This window comes from Anser anser (assembly GCF_964211835.1).
Source record: "Anser anser genome assembly, chromosome: 4".
NCBI lineage: Eukaryota > Metazoa > Chordata > Aves > Anseriformes > Anatidae > Anser > Anser anser.
Window position 1 is genome coordinate 3,310,100 of NC_139724.1, and position 21,311 is coordinate 3,331,410.

A 21,311-nucleotide genomic window follows, 5' to 3' on the forward strand; every position below is an offset into this window, starting at 1 on the left:
CCCGCCTTTCCCCCCCCTCCCCAAAATCCTCCCTCCTTCCCCCCCCCCCCCCCCCGGCGGAGGATGCTGGTGAAGGCGGAGAGCCCCGCGCCGCCGGCGGAGGACGAGCTGCTGCTGCTGGGCCTCGCCTCGCCCGCCCCCTCGCTGCCGTCCAGCGCCGGCGACGAGGAGGAGGAGGAGGAGGAGGAGGAGGAAGAGGAGGAGGAGGAGGAGGCGGCGGCCTCCCCGGCTCGGCCCGGCTCGGCCCGGCCGTCGGGGCCGCGGCGCAGGGAGGCGAAGCGGCGGGCGGGGCGGTGCCGCACGGCGGAGGCGGCGCAGCGCCTGAAGCGGAGCCGGCGGCTGAAGGCCAACAACCGGGAGCGCAACCGCATGCACCACCTGAACGCGGCGCTGGACGCCCTGCGCGACGTGCTGCCCACCTTCCCGGAGGACGCCAAGCTCACCAAGATCGAGACGCTGCGCTTCGCCCACAACTACATCTGGGCGCTCACCGAGACGCTGCGCCTGGCCGGGGCGGCGGCGGCGGCGGCGGCCAGGGGCGGCCCCGACGGCGGGCTGGAGGCCAGCCCCTCGCCGGCCTCCTCCTGCAGCCCGGCGCCCTCCGCCTCCCCCTACGCCTGCACTTTATCGCCAGCCAGCCCCGACGGCTCCGCGTCGGACGCCGAGCACTGGGCGCCCCCCCGGGGCCGCTTCGCGCCCCCCCCGCCGCCGCCGCAGCCTCCCCGCCGCTGCCTCTAGCCCCGCCGCCCGCAACCCCCTCCCCACGTTTTCTCCACCCCCCCTCTCCACCGTCCCAAATTTTCTCTGCCCCCACCTCCGACGTTGCACTTTGTCCGCTCTCCCAGCTCCCGGGCCTTTTGTGTGTCCCGTCCCCCCCCCCCCCCTTCCTTCCTTCCCTCCCGCTCCCCATTTCGCCAGCTGTCCCTTGTGATGTACGAGGTTTGGGGTGGGGGTGGGGGGGGGTCCAGAGAGAGAGAAAAAAAAAAGTTGTTTTGTTAGGGGGCCGGGTTAGAAGTCATTGTATAATTTGTAGGCTTTGTGAGGGCTGAATGCAAGCGTGGAAATTTAGGCTGAACTCTCTATCAAAAGCGAAAAAAAAAAAAAAGAACCGTCGAGGGAAAGGGGGGTGTGAACCGGGAGGGGAGGGCTCCTCATGCATTATTTATTTCGACCTTTAGGGGACGAGGAACTCCCCCCTTCTTTCAGGAGATTAAAAATAAATCAACAGACTGAAAACCTAAACAGACACGGAACATTACAGCGATCAGCCCCACACGTGTTCACATTTATTTATTATAAAGAAAGATTTCATGGAAAATATGTATTTTTTTGTATAATTTACAGAGTTTATTCTAGTATGTATTTACAGCTGAAGAACAAAGGGACTGTTCTTGTCATAAAATATAAATAAAATATCTAATTTTCATAACTTTGTTTGCTGCTTTTTTTGGCTGGCATGCCGCCTGTCAGGAGCTGGGGGGCTCCTCCGGCACAGGGGGGACTGGCAACTGCCCCGGTCTCTGCCAAAAATTGGGGTGGGCTGGGCAGTGGCCCCCCCGGACCCAGCCGAGTTTGTGGGGTGCAATGGGGTGACCCAGGTGCACGCCCCCTTTGCAAGTGCTCCAGGGTTCATCAGAGCTCTGCCATACGTTTTCATTTCTAAAATTCTGGTTTGCTTCTTCAAAAACACCCCCACACACCTCTTCTTTTTTTTTTTTTCCCCAGTGGAATAGGAGCAAGACTAAACTCGGGGGATGTCAGCTTAGTCCCAGCGTTGGGGCAGTCACTTTTGGGGTGAAAAGGTGCTCGGGGACGAGGGGGACAAGAACAAAACCCCTTCCTCTCCCAGCAAAGGGAGCCCCCAGAACTGGCTGTGGTGTGGAAAGGAGCCGCCAGAAACACATACAATTGTCCCTATAGCAGCATGTCGCCTCCATCGTGTGGTTTCTCAAGCAGCAACGCTGTGTTTAGGTGCACTGGGAGCTCGCTGGGGATCTACTTTTGCCTCCCGATGCAGAAGGTGTAACTGCCTAAAACCCTTCTTCAAACTGATGGCTCCTGAGTTTCACCGAAAGGGACGTAGGACATAAGCGCTACCCAGAAAATAAAAATGAGTGAGCTTAAACAAAAACTGGTTTGGGCTTAAAGAGGAAGGCTCCGTTCCTCCATCTCTCTCCTGTACCAGTGAAACCCACACCGCGGGCAGGGCCAGGGTGAGCTCAGAGCACCTCCGGGGATGTCTCGGGTTATCCCATGGAGACGTTGTCTCCTACACAGGGCACCCAACAAAGCGCTGAGCGGGAGCAGCCCGTCTGCCCTCGGCCTTCATCCTTCCAGTCCTTCCTTGCTCTATCGCCGCCCCGCACTGGCTGGGCGTCCTCATCCTCCGTGCCCGTGCCACGAGCCCAAAACAGGGCGTTTTTAGCCCAGCATCATTAGTCCATCGCTGGCAGGGCCGGGGGGTGTCTGGTGCACTCCGAGGCCCTTCAATCATTGCCCCGTGCGCCCAGCAGCGCTTTGTGACTTCTGGGTGCAAACACCTGGAAATCATTAAAAACCAGCGGAGGCGGCTGAATGTATTAATTAAATAAACTGCGCGGCACATGAATCTGCCCGGTGCCCCCGGATCCTGGGAGCGTGAAACCCGGCCCGGCGAGTGACGTCCCCTGAAGGGGGCAAAAGGGAAAAAAAAAAGAAAAAAAAAAAAGGAACGTGTGAAAAGAGAATTAGTAAAATTAGGTTAGCCCAATAAAACGTGCGGGGGTTCGCCCCCCCTTCCCCGCAGCCTCGGGCGAGCGGTGCTATCAAGCCTGATCTATTGTTTCCCCCCCTGGCAGGGGGGTTATTGTGTGATAAATAATTCCTGGAGGACAGAAAAAAGAAAAAAAAAAAAAAGAAAAAGAAAGAAAAAGAAAGAGAAAAAAGTGGGTGCATTTGCATAATCGCGGCTTTGATGTGGCCAGCGATATGAAGCTGTGTCCCCCCAAATCTGCCGTGGGCCAGAAGGAACAAAACAGGAGGCATCCTTTCAGTGGGGCTGGCAGCGTGTGGGGTGGCCTGTCGGGAGCGGGATGGCTCCGTCTCTCTCCGTTAACAACCCCTCTAATGATTAAACTCCAGGAATGCCAACAAGGAGCCCAATGCCCGGCTCGCCCTTGTGCCGTGGCGGTGATGGGGAGCATCACCCGTCCCGCCGGGCAGACGGGAAAGAGAAGGGGGCGGATGGGGGTCCCACAGCCCTTCCCTGGTCCCTTCCTGGCTGTGGGCACTGCTGCAAAGCCGGAGGGTCGCAAATTATTAGCAAAATCCCGGTGGCTGCCCGGAGCCTTGGGAAAGCAGCCTGCGGGCCCAGAGCCCTGCAGTGGGCCTGGTGCTGGGCTGGGGGTGTAAAAGGCAAAAGTGCCCCTCGGGGTGGAGTGGGGGAACGGGGGGGCTGTTTCCACGGCTGCACCTTGCCGAAAAAGCGTAATTCCTCATGACAAAGAGGTCGTCTTCCCTTTAAAGTGTGTTTATGATCCTTCTGCACATTGTGCGTTGGCATAAAAGCTCCTCAGCGCTGCTGGAGCCTGCCGGGCTGCTCTGTGGCTCCTGAGGGGGGGGTTATACACACCCCCGGCTCACAGATAGCCACAGGGAGCCCAACTCACCCAAGGGCCGGCACTTGCTTTCCTCTCGTGTGGTACACAAACCATTGGTGCACCTGTGTGTTTCCACAGAGCAAGCCCGGCCTGCACCCGGCCTGCACGGCCAGCCACCGTGCGGCCCTTCCCCTCTCCCCGGCACACATCTCACACGTGTGGGACGCACGGCCTGGCCTTGATTTACTCCTGTTACGGACATTTTTCTCATGATTTTATTGTCACAAGGAGGCTTTGGTTTCGTGATGGCGGAAAAAAAAAAAAGTAATGCCATTATGCTGCGAAGCAACTGGATTAGGGTTCACCTGTTACAGGGCATCCTACAGTGCACTCTAATGACTTTGTTATTGAAATGTATATTACATTAAGTAATTAAGCACACGTGGGCTGCTTTTTTAAGACGGGATTCATTATTTTTTGCATAATGTTGTTTTAATTGAAAGGGCCAATCATCTGGGATATTAGACAGTTACATCTTATTTCCACACAAAGACACGCATGTAACTTAGAGAAATGCAATGTCTCTACAACGAGAGCACACCCCAAAATGTCTGTAAAACATACAAATGGGGGTATGCCCGTGTGCCTGGGGAAAGCAGCTGACGCTGGGGCGCATCCTGGCCGAGGACCAGGCCCTGTGGGACAGGGACAGCGCATCGCTGTGGCGAGGGGAGCGCAGCGCTCCACACAGCCGTAGGGGCTGGGGGCTGCACCTGATCTCTCAGGAACCGAGCCATAGAAAACACCTCCTGTAAGGGTTTGGGCTCGTCTGGTAAAACTTTGCCTTTGTTTTGTCTGGATTTGACCTGTGCAGCCCCCATTCCTGCACTGTGTGGACAAAGCAGGCCAAAGCACTCACTGCAGCTCAGCACGCTTTTGTGCGGCAGTTGTAGCTCTGCGGACCCCTTCCCCGAGCAGAAGTCTTGGTGGGATTTTTACCCAGCGTAGAGGGATGCCTTTCTGCTGGGCAAAGTCTTGCATCTCTAAACCTGTCTTGATTTGTGCCCAGCTGACACCTTCCTCCTCAGGAAGCACCCTGCCTTAAAGCCGTGATGCTGTGCCATCTGTGCAGGCTCAGCACACGTTTTTGCTGTCACCGTGGGGCAAACCCGAGCTCGGGCTTAGTGCTGTGCCTCTGGGCCAGCACAGCAAGCTTCGGGCTGTGCTTTCTTCCCCGCAGCCCGCAGTGCTGAATGCAGCACGGGCGGTGATCTTGCAGCGCTGGGGCTGGAGACAGAGCACGTTAACGGCCGCCTTGAGGAAAAGTCGCACACCGGGCAGAGGGAAGGCGGGCTGCTGTGCCGGTGGGCAGCGGGGACTGGGCCTCCTCCCATCCCCCTGCCTTGATTAAAAAGGAGAGGGTCCGGACCAAAGCTGAAGGCATATTTACCTTCGTGAGTTTTAGAAAAGTTAATTACTGCTTGGAGCAAGTTGGTATGGCTGTCCCGAGCTGCCTTTTATTAGTAGTCGCCTTCATTAATTTCCCTCGCTGGATTTGCTGCTAATAGCTGCTTGGTCCTGGGCAGCACAAAGCAGCATCTGTGCCATTGAGCAGAAAAGCGGGAGTCGGGCAGAGGGGGGCCGGGGGGCGGCGGGGGGGGGGACGCCGTTTGCAAATCATCCCCTATTAACGTGACGGCCCGCGCGGGGCAGGCAGCAGCCCCGTGCCTCCCGTGTCCAGCACGGCCGCTTGGGCTTCGGCCTGACGGTGGAGGGGGGAAAGCCTGGGCGCCCCGGTGCTTGTGCTGGCTTCTCCCACCCGCTGAATCGTCCGGGCCTGGTCTGGGTGAGGATGCAGGTGTCAGCGCGGCATGTCGCCCGCCTCGTGCCCTCTGCCAAGGCCTGATGATGCCCCAGTTCTGCCTGCGCTCCTCGTGCCCAGCTGTAATAGGGTTCGGTTGTGGAACATGTTCCCTTTCAGTCTCTAATTGACTGATTTTTATGCAAGAGCGCATGCAGCAGAGCACGCGAGGCCTCTGTCTTTCGCCTGGGTGCTCACAGAGGGACTTCTAACAGCACAAACTTCCTTCACCAAACACCTTCCCCAAAGCTCAGGAAAGAGCTCGTTGCCACACTGTCAGCAGCAGAAAGCTTTTGTGCTTGGCTTACTGCTTTTACCAGGTGAATATAAGTCCTGCAGGCTTTATGCCCCTACAGCTAATGACAATATTTCACTGTTCTAACGCAGTGCAGCTTCTCTCATTTTGTAGAGACCATGGGGTGACTGCTTCCTAATGGTCATTCGTGGCTCTCGCCTCACGCTTGGGAGTGTGGCGTGATTAATCCACCCTAAAAAGCACATTAGGTAGCAAGTTCCTTAATACACGACTGAATGCCTGTGAAAAATAAAAACAAAACAAAACAACAAATAACACAAAACAATGCAAATCTTGGTTGGTTCACATGCCTTTCTTCTGAAGCCAGAGGAAATGGCAGAAAGGAGATTTTTTTTGGCCAGTAGCTCTAAGCTGATGCTCCCAGCCAAAAGATTAAATGCTCTGAGTCAGCTGCTTAGTTCCCCCGTTAGCCCCCGGTTTGTACCAGACACCGCATCAACCCGCAGTGTAAGTTCGGTGTGTTTCGGGCCACGTACGTGCTATGGCTGCCTAAAGGCTGTCGGATATGTGTGGATACGTCATTATTAAGGCAAGCTCTGTGCTCAAGCACCGGCTAATGGCAGGGCGCTGAGCAAAGCTCTGAGAGCTCCAAACATGAGCCCCAGCCTGCCAAGGTTACGACCGATGGAAGCCATCAGGCTAAACGTTACGGTGTTGGCTTTAGGTGGGAACTGGGCAGGCTGACACTCGACACTGACTTTCCTGAATTGCTCATTCAAAGATCTGTCAGTAGCCGTACGTTTAGCTGGGGTGGGAAAATGTCTTACATAAAGCAACAAAAGAAACCAGCTGCTAAATGCTAATACCCTATATTAGGAGGTACTCCAGATATTAAGATTCCCCACACAAGAATTTATTCAAAAGCATATCTAAACACATTTTCTTTGGTCAAACAAGCAGCAGAGACTGGAAAAGGCATTGCTTTTTGCGGGTCTCTAAACCACACACACTTTACAACAGGCATCGCGGGGCTGGCTGTTGACAGTGCGCAAGGACACTTTGTTCTCCAGGGATTGTTAGGGAGGTTTTGTTTTGTTTTTAATTGTCTCTATAGAGAAGGAAAAGCCTTTAACGCAGCATCACTGCTGCCGGTTAATTCCCAAAATCTTGCTGACCATCTTTGTTTCCCCTTGGCAGTTTAGAGCTCTGTTTTGCAGCAGCACGAAGCTCCATATGCACAATTTCTGTCAGTCGGTTAAAGCCAGCGTTCTCCTCCTGCCGCAGACAAGGCAGCCCTTTATTGGCTGCAGAACAAGATAACTGGCTTAATCTTCCCAGTAACACGTGAGTTTTCATGTATCACTTTAATCTGTGAAACACTGGGGCTGAGTGTACCGTCACATGCCGATTTTACTTTTCTATGAGCGAGTGACTCCCGGGCTCAATGATGGATTGTTCGCTCCCTTTTAACAACAGTCAAGATGGTGAATGCCCTGGGGTGATAGACAGTGTGCAATGGGAACGACAGCAAATCTGATGGCCCAGTTCAAGTTCACCTGACAAAGCTGAAGCAGTCTGCAAGCAGCATTCGAGAAAGGATTATTCACACTAGCATTATATTTTTGAATGCATTTTTCTTCCTGTGCAGCTGCCCAGCTCCCCAGCACTGAAGGTTTATGCACCATAATAAAGAGATTTAATTTTTTTTTCTCTCTTGCTTCTCACTCTTTACACCTAGTTCTAATTGTTCAGCACAGTGATAGGGCATCTTTCCAAACAACTCGGCACAAACCACGTAGAAAACAATAGCATTGCTAAAAAGCGGCAACAAAAGCCTAAAAATCTCTGCCAGTTGCAGAAACAAAAGCTTATGGTTTTGTTAAAGCTAACGCCGTGGTGCTGGGGACCCATCTTTTTGTGGAAGTTTAATGCTGTGTTCCCTTTCTCATGACGCAAATCTCCTAAAAGAAGCAGTCCCAGCCCTTGGGCCATGGGGCAGGGAACCTCCGGGTTTGGAGGAGAAGAGAAGAGAGCATTTTCAGTGGAGGGAGCTAGTGACCTTGGATGTAGCAGGGAAGCTATGTACCATTTTTCAGATGAAGAATCCCCTGGTACATGGATGACTGCACACGCACACACTCTGGATGCCTTGGCATAGTCTTTGAAGAGTAAAACCAAAGTCTCGTCATATTTTATTTTGGCTGGAGAGGCAGGTTCCTGAGCAGCAGCGAGTGTTCAGTCCAGTCCTGCTATTCCTGCCAGATGTGGAACTAAGGGGAATATGCACACCTCTTTCTTGAAATTTCACAGAAGTAGCTTTTGGCCTCCCGGTTAGGACAATAACACCAGGAGAGGTGTGCCAAAAGAGCCTAAGACCTCTTTTGCTCTCTGGTGGAATAGAAAACCAGATGCAGCCTGTATGTGCAAAAATATGCCCTCTGCTTTTAATCAAAATCTGCAGAGTGTCCCTAGCAAAGGCTGGAACAAACATTCTCCTGTAAACTCTGAATCTGAATAGTGTTGCTGATAGCTTTTATTTTCCTTATCCCTCAAGCAGAAGCTCCAGTCTGCTTAACTCGGCTTTGAAGGGGTGCAACATGCGGGGTGAGGAGCTCCCATTCCCTCTTTCTTCTGGATGCTTTCTCAGTTAAGAAAGGCTCACCAAGGTGGGAGGCAGCACAACAACATGTGTATGCATTCCCTGACCGTGCTGCCAGGTTTGATTCTTACCACCTAAGCAGCCTGTGCGGGAAAAAATAGTTCTGCATTTCATACTTTCCAGTTCCCCAGGTGGTGGCTCATGAGTGTCCAAGGAGGAGAATGAAGGAAGGAGAATGAACTTCAGGTTTTAGTTTAAAATAAAACAAAGCAACACAATACAACAAAATAAAATCCCACAAAAGATTGTTTCATAAAATGCAAAAAGCTGCAGCTGCCTCTAGCCCATCATACACTATTGAAGCATGTGGCCGGCACGCATGCCACAGGCTGCTCAGCACTGGCGTTAAATGTCAGGGGCTCTCTGGGTGTGTGCTATGTATCAACCACAAACAACAGCAAAAATTCAGCAAAAATGTTTGAGTTAAAGGACATATTCAAAGTCACAGCTGTTTGTATGTGCGAGAGTAAAGTGTGTTCCTAGAACAAGCAGAATTGTCAAGAAAATCCCTCCTCATGTAGGGATTTAGGTTTTAAAGATTTTAGATTTAAAGATTTAGGATTTAGTCTTCGGCTGCATAAGTGGAGCAAGGTGAGAGGATAAGTGTGTGGGGTGTTGATAGGGGCAGTGTGTAAAGATACCACTTAGAGGACACCTTTTTCACTCACAAGCAACCCCTCAAAGCCCTAGCACCTGCTCTGAATAGCTGATGTGAGCTGTACCTGCGAGTGCCTAGCTCACACAGCAAACAAGCTCACGTAGCCATACAACTAGGGCTGTGCACTGTCTGCATTCGCGCCTGGGGAGGTTATTTGTTGGAATTAGCTACAGAATCATTCACAAAACTTACGGTGTTCACAGTTTCGTTACAGTCAGAAGAGATGTGTTGTTCTTAAGTGAGAACTATTCCACTCTCTCCTGAGAGTGTCTTAAATGTAGCAGGCCTAAATTATTCATGTACAGTTTTTCCTGGCTCGAGACTAGTATTTTTTTCCTTGAAGAACAGCAGATTTTTTTGGCCATTGCAGTTAAAACCGTATTTCCTTCTATTTAAATGTTGTGTGGTCACACCTATACGTACATACCCCTCTGAAAGAAATTGTGTTTTTATTTTTTAACAACCCGAAACATCACCATTTGTTCCCTGAAGCATTTATACAACTTTCTGTGAATTTTACAGATGGTTGAAACACAAGTCTCTGCTTCTGTCTCGCTCTGTTTCCTACCCCATTTCCGAAGAGCAGATGGTGCCTGTTGCCCTCACTGGGTCTGCTGATGCACTGGATGTTTATACAGTCTCGTAACACACCTCTAGCTGAATTTTGGAGGCTGCTTTCTTCTTCCTCTTACGGTCTTCTGCTAAGTCTGACAGATGGCTATAAGAACAAGCGTTTCAGATGGTACACGAGATGGTAACATGGTAATACCAGCTGGGGTGCACAGACCAGAACTTTCCCAAAATGGTGCAGGTAATGGCTGACCAGACTCACGTGAGTGTCATCTCAGGGCCTCTGTTCTCACGAAGACAACATGTTCCTAGAAGTGTGTAGGATAAAATACTGCCCATCTTACGGGTCATCTTCTGCTTGGGTCTCTCGTGTGAGTCTACATTGGTGGCTCTACTGAGGGTCTCGTTAAAGAAAGGCAACGACAGATTTCATTGCACTCCACGTGTTGGTTATTGAAGAAGTAATAAATTCCTCTCTTCCCAAAGTTAGAGCGTGAAACATCTTTGCTATTAACAGAATGAATCTGTGGGTCTGTGAGGTAGATGAGGCCTTTCCCATTCCCTGTCACCCAGCCTGCGGAAGAAAGGATACATCTGTTTTTATCAAGCATCATGGCCCTTGCGCTATCCCACCCAGTACTTTCTGCTTGGCACAGCCCACACTCTGCTCACGTCAGTTCAGTGATTCCCAGTTTACACCTGTGTCAGCAAAAGCAGAATGAAACCCTAGGAGGTACTGAATGAATATTGCTTGAACATCCCAGAGACACCCGTGTGATGAAGGTTGATTCTGAAAGGTTGTACCCTTGGCTTTTAACCAAAGAGCTCAGTTCTCCATTAACTAAATAGGGAATTATTTTAGGTTTGCCAATTTTGGGAAGGAGGAAGTGTGACAAAACCCGCTGTCTTTTTTAGTGGTTCTCCTTCAGGCGTTTCCACAGGACACATCCTCGCAGCCTGGCTTTAGCCTAATTGGGTGCAGACTGCTCCTGTGGCACTCTGGGGAGCGTTCGGCTTATCTGCTCTTGCTGTGACACAGCAGAGGAAAAAAGCACTGCTCACAGCAGACACACACCTGCACATACCTCCCTCACCTTATGTCGTTTAGAGAGGCTATGTCCTCGTACAGCATATTCTGCTACTTGAGGGGATATGCAATAAATGGAGTTCACCGCAATACAAACCTTGCAGGTCAACAACAACATCTGTTCCATTGGAGTACTCGTAGGAGAAATGGCCATAGGCCAGACCATACTCCGTGGCTTTGTACTCGTTCTTTACCACCTTTGTGTTATTGGACAGCTTCACAAACTCCCCCAGGATGTAGGGCTCCACGCTCACACATCCTTTTATTTTTCTGTTTTCCAGTATCTGAAAAGAGAGTTTCAGTGACAGTCATCCATGCAGAGATGTGAAAGCAAGAATGCTAAAGCTCCTCTAAGGGAATGTTTGTATTTTCCTCCTAGAACTTTCTGTCATAAGTTGGATGGAAATATCCTCCATATTAACCCACTGCTGATTCAAAAGACAGGCTGCTTAGAGCTCACATTTAACTAGAGCAATGATGGCACCAACACAAAGCCAGCCTGGCAGGCCAAACTGAGCAACAAATTCTACAAATATCTAGTTTGTTCAGCAAATGAGAAACTTCTTTCAGGAGATTCTATCTAAAGAACAAGCTAGAAAAATGAAAAGATTTGAATAAACTTGCACCTGGTCCTTCTTCAATGTGCAAATAACCACTGGGTGATTTTTATTTTTGTTATTGTTGTAGTTTTTTTGTCGTTGTTGCTTTTTTTTTTTTTTTTAGTAATTTCTGTCTTCAGAGACTAGTAAGTGCTGGTGCCAGGCTCTCATTAGGCCTTATTAGCAAGTGGCATAGAGCCAGATCTACTGCCAGAATGGCTTGCAGACACAGTAATATACATATCATGCTATCATACTCATATTGTGAATTCATATACATGCTAATAACAGTGGACTCAGCTCTGTAGCAGGCAGGGAAAGACAGACTACTTAGCTCTCCACATCTGAAACACAAGTCAAACTGAAAGTTAAGCATAAGAACTTGGAAAAGACCTGTAACTTTCCCCTGGAGGGCTGGATGTCTGGTTTAACCTCCGTGCCAGATCACACAGATGTGGCTCTCGCCTCTAGCACTCAGATTGGGTGCTGGCACAGCAGGGCCACCTGTCCCGTGGCTTTGCTGCCCTTGCAGACATCTTGCAGAGCAAAGAGGGTAGTAAGAGCAGCAACAGCTGTCCTGGCTACACTTCTGAAACAGAAGGCCAGTATGATCCGCGAGGTGTGCCCCACGAGCGTGTTGAATGCAGCCTCCTCAAACTCTGTGTGTTTGAAACCAAGTGGACAAATAATAGCCATCTTCCCTGATCTAATGTGGCTGTTACTTCAGTTGAGTTCTGGGTATTTTAGTTGCTGTTTGTTGCTGTTTAAAGACTAACCCCAAACTGCTTTTTCTTCAAAACTTTTTGCTTCAGGCTTCTTGTTTTTTCAACCCGCTCCAGACACAATAAATTCTCATGACTTTGCTGTGCCTTCCCCCTAGGCTTGCTCAGATAACTCTCGACATCCCAGCCAGCTCTCAGCCACTTGGTTCTTGCCTCTGCCAGCAGGCAATGTCTGAGACTGAACTGTTGGAGTGTAGGGGCAGAATGGTCCTCAGTGAGAGGTGCCTGATGGACCTGTGGTCTTGCTGAAGCTCAAAGGCCTGCCGTTGCCACTAGTCTTTCCTCACCATCAGTGTGAGCTCACCTTCAGGGAGTACATGGGCATTTCCTTCTCCTTACAGAGCTCAGACCACACAGAGATGTGGCGGAGCTGGTTCTTTGCCAGGGACAATTGGAAAAGGAGCAGACGGTGTCTCGGAGAGAGGGAGAGCACTTCTGCTCAGGCAGGCCCCATCCCTCTCTCCTCTGAGGTGGGCTGCTTCTTTATATAGTGACCTATTCCTCTCCTAATAGGAACTAATAACTAATAAGAATTGCTATGATAAGGGGTTGTTATTGAGGAAAAGAGCTTTTCTGTGATAGCCATTTGAAGGACGTCTTCTGTCCTGAACAATCAAGTACACCTACCAGGTAAGATCACATGAATTAGAGCATGTCATCTACAGGCGGCCTAACTACTAGTAATTTAAAGTCAAACTGACTTATGACCCACTTCCCATCAATTCCTTGGTATTGCTTTGAAGACAGCTCTTACCAGAAGTACTGCAGATGGGATATAAAAGATTTGGGTAGGGACCTTTTGCTCATACAGCCTTTTGTTGAATTCCGTCACGTAGTACTGAGCAGTCATTTGTCGTTCCACATCACTGAAATGATGAAGAAGCCCCTTTTCTTCTTTATATTCTTTCCCAACGTACCTAAACAAGAAAAAACAAAACAAAACAAAACAAACAAAACAAAGCAAAGCAAAACAAAAACAACCTTTGGTGCAGCCAGGTTTGCAGCAGACTGTACTCAAGAAGCCCTACTTGTGGTACACAAACATCATTACCGTACACAAACATCAAACCATAAAGTTGTGGGGTTTTTTTTCTCCTAAAGCTCTTACAGGAATAAAGTGCTGTAAAAATCAACCAAATCCTAGGATGAGGGTTTCATAGCAATGGAATGTTTAAAGTCAACTCTTCTTGACTCTGAAGGGAGACCTGACTCAGAGGTACTTAAAATACTGTTCTTAACCCATAAGAATTCATAAGATACTTCTAATAACAATCCAAAATCTGTGATTAGCAGCTAGCAGAGCTTTCCTGATGTGAAACATATACGTGTTTTTAACTTTGCTTTCAGATCAAAAGGATCCATTGTGTAAACCCATTGTCAAAATTAAAAGTGACTGAAGAACTTCTCTGCCTATAGGCATTGTTGCTCCTTCACTCTGTGTTAAGAACGAGCTTGTTGCAAAGTGATTCTAGGCTGGAATCTGGGTACTTGGAAGTGTAGCATCGTGCTAGCTAGGGTAGCCTCTCAGGCCCAGCATCACATTAACCTAGCGTTCCTTCTTTCAGACTGCAGCAGCTGTAAGCCTGTCTGTTTTATAAACAGAACAATTGCTGGTGTCTCCACAGGAAGATGAAATCAAGCAAAAGGTTTGGTCTGCCTCTGAGGTACTAATACCACTCTGCGCTTCTACCCTCTTCAGCAACATGAAGCGCTGCTTTGCCTACCCATAAGTAGGATTAGATGGGCTTGTTTAATGAAAGGGCCTACTCTGGAATCTCTGTCAGGTTTATTACTGCTTATGTGGGGCAAAACTGTCTTAAAAAAAAAAAAAGTTAATTTTGAATTGCAGATGTTTTGTTTGGGTGTTAGGGAAGATCAGAAACAGGAATTCTCTAATGCAAAGCTAGAGGTCATATGAAAAGGAAGCGTCACTTAATCTCCCATCAGATTATCCCAGAACAGACGGAGGTGAGTTCGGGCCTAAGACCTGTCATGAGCAGATAGACACTAACATGGCTGCTGTAAGACAACAGTAAAGTAGCTTTTTCTTCCCAAAAATTCAAAATCAGAGAGCTAAATGGGTGATAAGAAGATTTACTCTACTAAAGATTGACAAAATGCCCAAGAGATTTAGAAAAGCAATAAAACAGTCTTGCTACAGAAAACCAGCCAAAATCTAACCAAACATAAACTAGGTTGAAACAGAATAAAGGAACAATCTTCTGCCATTGTGACTGCTATTTCTGTAGTTGCCCAAATAAAAACTTGTCTTACCTTCTGAAAATACCTGATAAAAGCTACTGTCCGATAAGGCACTGGACTAGCTGAATCACAGGTATAAGATTAATCGTACCAGGCAGTTTTCATTCATATTTACACAGAAGTAGAATTGGTATACATTTTTTTTTCAAAAATTGGTTTGCTCAATACCTTCCCAGGCTTTCTTCTTGGTGCAGGAAGTGTATCCAAAATGCATTTCTCTGTTTGCCTTCCTTTGCCACGTTTAGGTAGTCCCCAATGAATACAGCTGTTTCCTGGCCTGTCCAGAGGCCTGATGTCTTTGAGTATTTCAAAAGAAGAGCTGCTACAAAAAGGAGACACAACAGGTAGTCTGGACAATTCCACGGGATTGCTCTAAGCCTGAGGTGAGGGGTGATATACCATCACCTAGGAGCTAAGATATCCAGGCTCCTCTGAAAGCAAAGTACTGTGCAATAAGATATGTGCTAAGTGGCACTGAGGTGCAGAGATGGATGTTTTACATCAAGGACAAAAATATCTAAACAGGCTTGAAACAAGCGAGATGGGATGATTCCCCAGTAGAATGCACTTAATGAGCTCAATGAGGCATCCTACGGAGGTGTTGCTTCTAACTTCTGTATTTCCTAGTATATTGAACAAAGTTCTGCAAATTAAGATTCAGAAGATAAATTGAACTGTTATTTATGATTAACTTTATAATCATTATCTCAAATATATAGTTCAAAGGGATAAAATATTGAACTTAAATGGGCTCAAGTAAAAGGGGTAAAATAGACTTGACAAACCAGCACAGGGAACCAAGTAGCCTGAGTTACCTACTGCATGAATGGATAAAGCAGGAGGGACTGAGTGGGCATGGAGATGGAGCCCATCTCCATGAAGCTGTGACTGATGTGCAAATGGGTAGGTAGGAATACAAGAAAATGTTTCAAGGGAGTGTTCTTCTATTGCGTTTTTTTTTTTTTGTACAAAAAATCATAAAAGAACAACAAAAAAACTTAGTAAGGGATGACTAAAACATGATGTTAAAAAGCCTGAGTCAAGGCTGTTTTCTGTGGGAGTAGCTATCACTGCATGAAAATGCTCGTTGCTGTGTGGAAACTTACAGTATGCTTTATGAAGCTGTTTAGGCTTAAAAATTCCAGTAGGCGTCAGTCTCTGGACAAGCCAGTTATGCTCTACTCCTGCCAGAAGCTGCACATAGTCATCATCCCTCAGAATTCGAGCATCAAGGATTTCTTCCTTTGTTCTCCCAGGTGTAAAGGCAAGACCATTTCCCCTTGGATTCAGAAATGGACCTTCAGGGGAACACTTGGGCTTCTGAGTTGAGTTGTGCCATGGACTTAGAGATGAACTGGATGGCCTCTGGCTGCTCACCCTGTCCTGAGGCTTTTCTTCTTCTTCTTCAGTAGTAGCACAGTCAAAGTAGTTGACTTTGGGCATCTTTCCCCCTGAGGGTAAAGCTGTTGGTGCACCCGGAGCTGGCTGATGCTCTGGACCAGTCGCTGTGGGATAATTGTTTACCAAGTCTCCAATACTGATGAAATCAAATTCAGTGTCATCTACCGTTTCTGCCTGGGGGTCAACATCAACCGTTTTGTGAGACCTGTTCCCAGCCATGGCTGGAGATTTCCCCAACCAGTTACCCACAGGGGCCTCGCTGGCCATTTCTGGCTCAGTGCCCGTAGACTCTGCATCAACCACCCCATTTGTGGCGGGGCTGTGGTCAGACGAGGGACCCTCACTTCTGCCCCCGGTTCCTCCTGCCGGCTGCACCCAGGCCAAGCGGGATTTGGGTGCCTGCCTTGGTACAAGCCTGCTGTCCGTGGTACCGCAGCTGCCCTGCCCGGGCTTTCTGGCCGGGGGAGCGTGAGGAGACCCCACCGAGCCACGCGGGAGCTCTCGAGGAGAAGGCTGGTGGGCTCTTGGAGGCAGTGAGTGCAGGTGAGCTACTTGGTCGTATTCGGCAGATTCTGTTGTGCAACACTGCTCCTCTGCTGAGCCCTTCTGCTGCTGCTGCCCTTCCCTGGGAGGCTCCTGGCCGCTATTACAGCTCAGTTCCTCCCAGCTGGAGGAGTAACTTGACAGCGACAGCTTGCACCATGAGTTCTCTGAAGTGGTGGTTTGACTCCTGTTTTGCCATCTGCCAAAAGCACTGTTTCCATCGTTTATTACTATTTCAAATGGTTCAGTCTCTTCTTCAAAGGAAATATTGATCACATCAGAAGCGATGTGTTTGTTTCTTGTTTGGCCACTGAGTCTCTCTGAGCTACTTTCTGCTTTTTGTGTATTGGCCATTTTGCCAGCACCTTTCCTCTGGTACACTGCTTCTTCAGTGGTGCACACAGTGTCTATGTTTTTGGTTTCTGTTTTTAAGGTTGTGACACAAGCTCCCGTGTGCATTTCTCCTGGTGTGGTTTTATGAATCCTGCAAGTATTTTTAAACACTTCACACACTGACAGATGATGCTGAGAATGCTTGGCAAGGATCTTCTCAAAGTCGGCCTCGCCTTGCAGGATAGGTTTTTGCACTGCGCTTTTGTAGCTGTCTGGAATGTAAGACCTGGCATCAGAATTCGGAAAGCCTTCCACTTGCAAGTGCTTCTTAACGGACGTGATCAGAGACATGATCTCCTTGGCAAGCGCTCCTTTCTCTTCCTCTTCTGCAAGCGAAGTGCTGTACGCATGCAGTTTTCCCATGGCTTCCCTACAGAGCTGACCCACCTCATGGAGCTTCTCACTGTCCCCATAGAGCCATCGATGCACAGTTGTGAGGCAGAAAGCAGCTTTAATAAAGCTATGGAGCTCCTGCTTGCTGGTGACAGGACTGTTTTCGTTCTTGGTGAGGAGGCCGATCTCGAAGGATTCTTTGGCTTCGGACAAGTAGAACTTTCTCCTTTCGGGCGGACAGTCCTTGGAGTGACTATAGGACAGCAAACATACCCCACGGATGTTCTGGGAGAGGACAAAAGAGGAATCAAGGAATTAAAAAACAGCACCTCTGTCTCAACTAAATGAAAGGAGGAAAAAAATGTGTTTCTTTCCCTTTTACAATTGGAAGAAAATGCTGGCTCTAACTGCCTGCTGCTGTGTTTCTGTTAGGAAACAATCTTGCTCTTTCTCCTTTGAAATACATCTTTATTTACAGGAAAAGCAACACTCTCGGGTGGGCTCGAAAGCCCATCCTCGCTCTGCAGACAGATACTGCTTTCTTCCCATCTGCTTAGCTTCAATTTGGAGTCCAGAGTAACATGCATCATTATATCCACAACACAGATAGGAGCATATTGTACAGTACGATGCTTGGAAGCTAGATTACAGCCAAATTTAATAGCCTGGACTCTTCTGTTATACACACAGCACTTCCAGAATGAGGACTAATACTTACCACTGCTGTGAGCACAAACAGTGGGGTATACTGGCTGTAGGCTGCCGCCAGTTTGCAGGCTTCAGCAGCTGATAGTAAGCGGTGGCTGAGCTCCCGGAGAAGGCTCTGATGAAACAAAAAAAAAAGCACAAGGGGAAACCTCATTTTAAAGGCTCTCTTTTCAAAGTCTACCCTGCAGGCAACCCTGTTAGACCGGAGGTAGGCAGCTTGGGATTTGGTCATCAGAGTCCATTGAGATTTGTAGGTTCCCTGAGGTTTCTGATGCCTTTGAATCTTGACAGAGTAGGACATCAAATCTTACACAACAGCAGCCGACTGTATTTCTGAAAGAGCCTTTTCGCTCAGGTTTACCATAGATGTGTCAGTCTGGGGCTCTGTAAATCATCTGTGTGTTATACATACATACACATATACCCACACTAAATAAATATTTTTACTGTTTCTTTTTTCCTGGAGCAAAGCATTTTTCCGTCTAGGTGCTAATGAACTTTATGAATGCGAGCGATGGAATATTCTTCAGCCCTCTTAGCTTAGGAGAGGAACTGGAGGGCGGACGAAATGTGAGTGAATCTGGGACAATGACATACAATTTTTCTGAAGAATCTGCACCCACAAATACTAAACCAAGTCTTACCAGGTCAATCTCAGCATTGGTTTTAAAACGTATATAATCCTTCTCACTCATGGAAGAAAAGATATCAGCTATAATACCCAAGGAGGTAGCAATTCCCTGAAAAAGAAATGGAAGGTTTTTTCCCACGTGTTTTGAATTTTTTTTCTCACAGTTACTTAGTTTCTGTATATGTCAAACCAGAAAACAAATAAACAAACAAACAAACAAACAACACAACCCACACCAAAAATCCAACAAAATGAACCAAAAAGGATCCAAAGAGAAGTACTGCTGAGAAACTCAGGTCATCTTGGTAGGGTTTTATTAACTTACAGAAAATGCTGCCTTGGTGGACCCTTATGAGTTTCCGTGAGTGGCAGCTATTCCGATAACTGCTAGCTCTTGCCTTCAACAGTAACTTCAATAGCACTGCATTTTCCTTAGATATTTTTCCAGGGTGCTCTTTGTGACAATGAAAACAAAGTCTCTTTCCTGAACTTTTGATTTACACCTGATAGCTAAGGGCCTGCCCAGCTAAATAGTTGAGAATGCCAGGAAGCATCTGTACACTTTCTGCAAAATTCACTACACATCTTTGGTCGCGTAGGGATGTTCTGAGATTAAAGTCAAGCTTTTAAGTATGGGAGAGGAGAGGTGATGAGGTCTGTTTTTTTGGTATATCCTATTCTGGAATACAATTACAAAAATTATTAAAGAATCACCCCAGGACTTGCAAGACTTAGGTTCACATTCCTGTTTAGCTACGGACACATGGTATGACTGTTGCTTCATTGGCAGAGGGAAGATTAGTGCGACCATGCCTCACAAAAGTGTTAAAGACAGATATATTAGCTGCTGCAAGGTGTTCAGATGCTGCAGGGCCAGGGGACATGCACCACTCACAACAGATAGTGTAGGGCAGCTTGAGAACATTTCAGCAAACAGAAATGCTAAAAAAACAAACAAGAAAACCAAACCAAGAAACCCAAATCTATGGTTGTGTTCTGGGATTAGTCTGTCCTTGTCAGAGACACCTGTGACATCCTAGGTGATGGCTCACTTCAGACAACTCTGCTTAATGAAAACTATCACTTTGAAATCACTTTATCGCTAATGAAAACTATCACTCCGTTTCCCTGCAGGAAAAAGGTGTCTGTAAGTCTGTGCATGCATGCGGAAACAAACAATGTGATACACAGATCAACTGGAACATTTGTCCTTAATGTTAACCGTGTCTGAGATGCATAATTGAAACTTTATTTCTAAAAGACATGACTGAAATCAACAAAAGCTAATCTGGAATGATTATTAGATTGGCAAAGCTATCCAGAGTGAAAAGGAGATCCTACCTTTTTATCTGGTAGAGGAAGTTTGAAATATCCTACAACTGAAGCCCAAATCAACTCTGCTGCCTCATACCACATCCCTGAAATAAACCAGAGAAATAGTCACTAAGCAGATTACTGCTACAGATGGCTTTAAATAGGCTGAGTTTATTTTACATCTTCTTGAGTTGGCAGCCCTGGAAACAGTATAAAACCATATCATGGCATATTTTGCTTTGGTGATGGTGAACATTAGTTTCCTTTAGCTTTTGGCTGTGTATAAACACACATTTTATGCTCATAAAAGACCTCATCTCAACAGTCGCTGAAGATGGAAGGTTATGGCAAAAGCATAAAACTAAGGCTGCTGGCCCCAAGTACCAAGCCTGGAATACAGAAGTCCATCATACTGAATGCTAGGGATCATCTTATATTGACAGAAGAAACTGCTGTGATGTAGCCATGTTAAGCTACTGCACGCTTTTGGGAAACAGTGAATTCGGGAAAAGTGTTAGCAGAAGAATGAAACAATATTGCAGGATGCTCCTTGGCTTCTGGTTAGATTAATAATAAGATGGTAATTCTTAAAATGTGCTTGCTTGGTACATGGCTCTAGGTCCTTGATTCTTCAAACAGATGTGTGTATAACTCATCTTCTGTGGCTGTGTTATGGATGTCAGGCAGACGTTTCACACAAGCTAAAATTCTGACATATGACAAGCGCATTATTACAAATCCTGACTATAAAGGAAAAAAACTGGGAGAAACCTTGAATAGATATTTACAGAAAAAAAGCCATACCAAGCTTTTGCAGAATCTGTCCTCTGATTTGTAAGCAGACCGACTGAACAAGGATCCTATCACTTTCATTAGCATATTGCCAAGTACCTGAAAAAAGAGTTGAAAATTTCAATAGAGAATGAAAAAATGCTGCCATCATTTTAGGCCTCTGAGGAGAACCTAAATCCTGTCAAATTGCCTGACATCTCTCCTTTGAGTTCAGCTGGTTTGAGTCAGGCCTTGCAGCCAGAGAGATGATAAGGTGACAGTGCAGCAAGGAATATAAGCAGACAGCTATATGAGCATGTAGCTTGAATGACAGCTATACAAAGCATAAGAACAACATAAAACGCAAAAGGTTCTTGTCTTCTGTGAAGCAACAAAAAGTCACTGTGCATAAACGTTATACAGACTTGCACTAAAAAGCATTCAAAAGGATTAACATGGTTATCTGCGTTATCACTAGTACACGCAGCAGAACAAAATACTTTGAATCATTGGCAAAATATGTTTTCAGATATCAGTGTATCATGAAGATTAAAACAAAAAATTTTCACATTAAAACAGCATGATTATACAAGGTTATACAAAGCGTTTCATTATCAAATCTATATTGACTATCTCATTAAAATAAAAAACGAAACCACTAAGCTTTCCTAATATGACCATTTCACTGCTACTCTTAGCACAAAGTACCTGTTCAACAACACATCTTCAACGTTAACTAAGTATTATCATTGAATATTATGAAAATAATCTGAAAACAATAGCACAATCTCATCAGAGATGAAATGCAGAGCCAGTGCTACTTTAACAGTGATATCTGGTATTTTGTTTAAAGCCCTCGATTTTGTTTAAAGCCCCCTAAAGGGTCCTTGAGGACCCTTCTTGTA

General features: G+C 47.2%; 2 protein-coding genes across 15 annotated transcripts in view; one reads left to right on the forward strand and one right to left on the reverse strand.

The window, feature by feature from the left end:
- Positions 1-60: 60 nt before the first annotated feature.
- NEUROG2 (neurogenin 2) lies at positions 61-808 on the forward strand. Its single transcript, XM_083833414.1, has one exon. The coding sequence runs from the start codon at positions 64-66 to the stop codon at positions 736-738; it is 675 nt and encodes a 224-aa protein (XP_083689540.1). The 5' UTR covers positions 61-63; the 3' UTR covers positions 739-808.
- An 8,637-nt stretch (positions 809-9,445) lies between these two features.
- ALPK1 (alpha kinase 1) overlaps positions 9,446-21,311 on the reverse strand; it is a 50,724-nt gene continuing 38,858 nt past the window's right edge. For all 14 annotated transcript variants that reach the window (XM_083834050.1, XM_083834053.1, XM_083834051.1 and 11 more), the window contains 9 exons: positions 20,440-20,526; positions 19,663-19,739; positions 18,335-18,430; positions 17,701-17,805; positions 15,419-17,267; positions 14,481-14,634; positions 12,805-12,967; positions 10,767-10,953; positions 9,446-10,156 (listed from right to left, as the gene is read on the reverse strand). In XM_083834050.1, the coding sequence (XP_083690176.1) occupies positions 9,960-10,156; positions 10,767-10,953; positions 12,805-12,967; positions 14,481-14,634; positions 15,419-17,267; positions 17,701-17,805; positions 18,335-18,430; positions 19,663-19,739; positions 20,440-20,526 (2,915 nt within the window). In that variant the 3' untranslated portion in view covers positions 9,446-9,959. The remainder of the gene's footprint in view (positions 10,157-10,766; positions 10,954-12,804; positions 12,968-14,480; positions 14,635-15,418; positions 17,268-17,700; positions 17,806-18,334; positions 18,431-19,662; positions 19,740-20,439; positions 20,527-21,311) is intronic.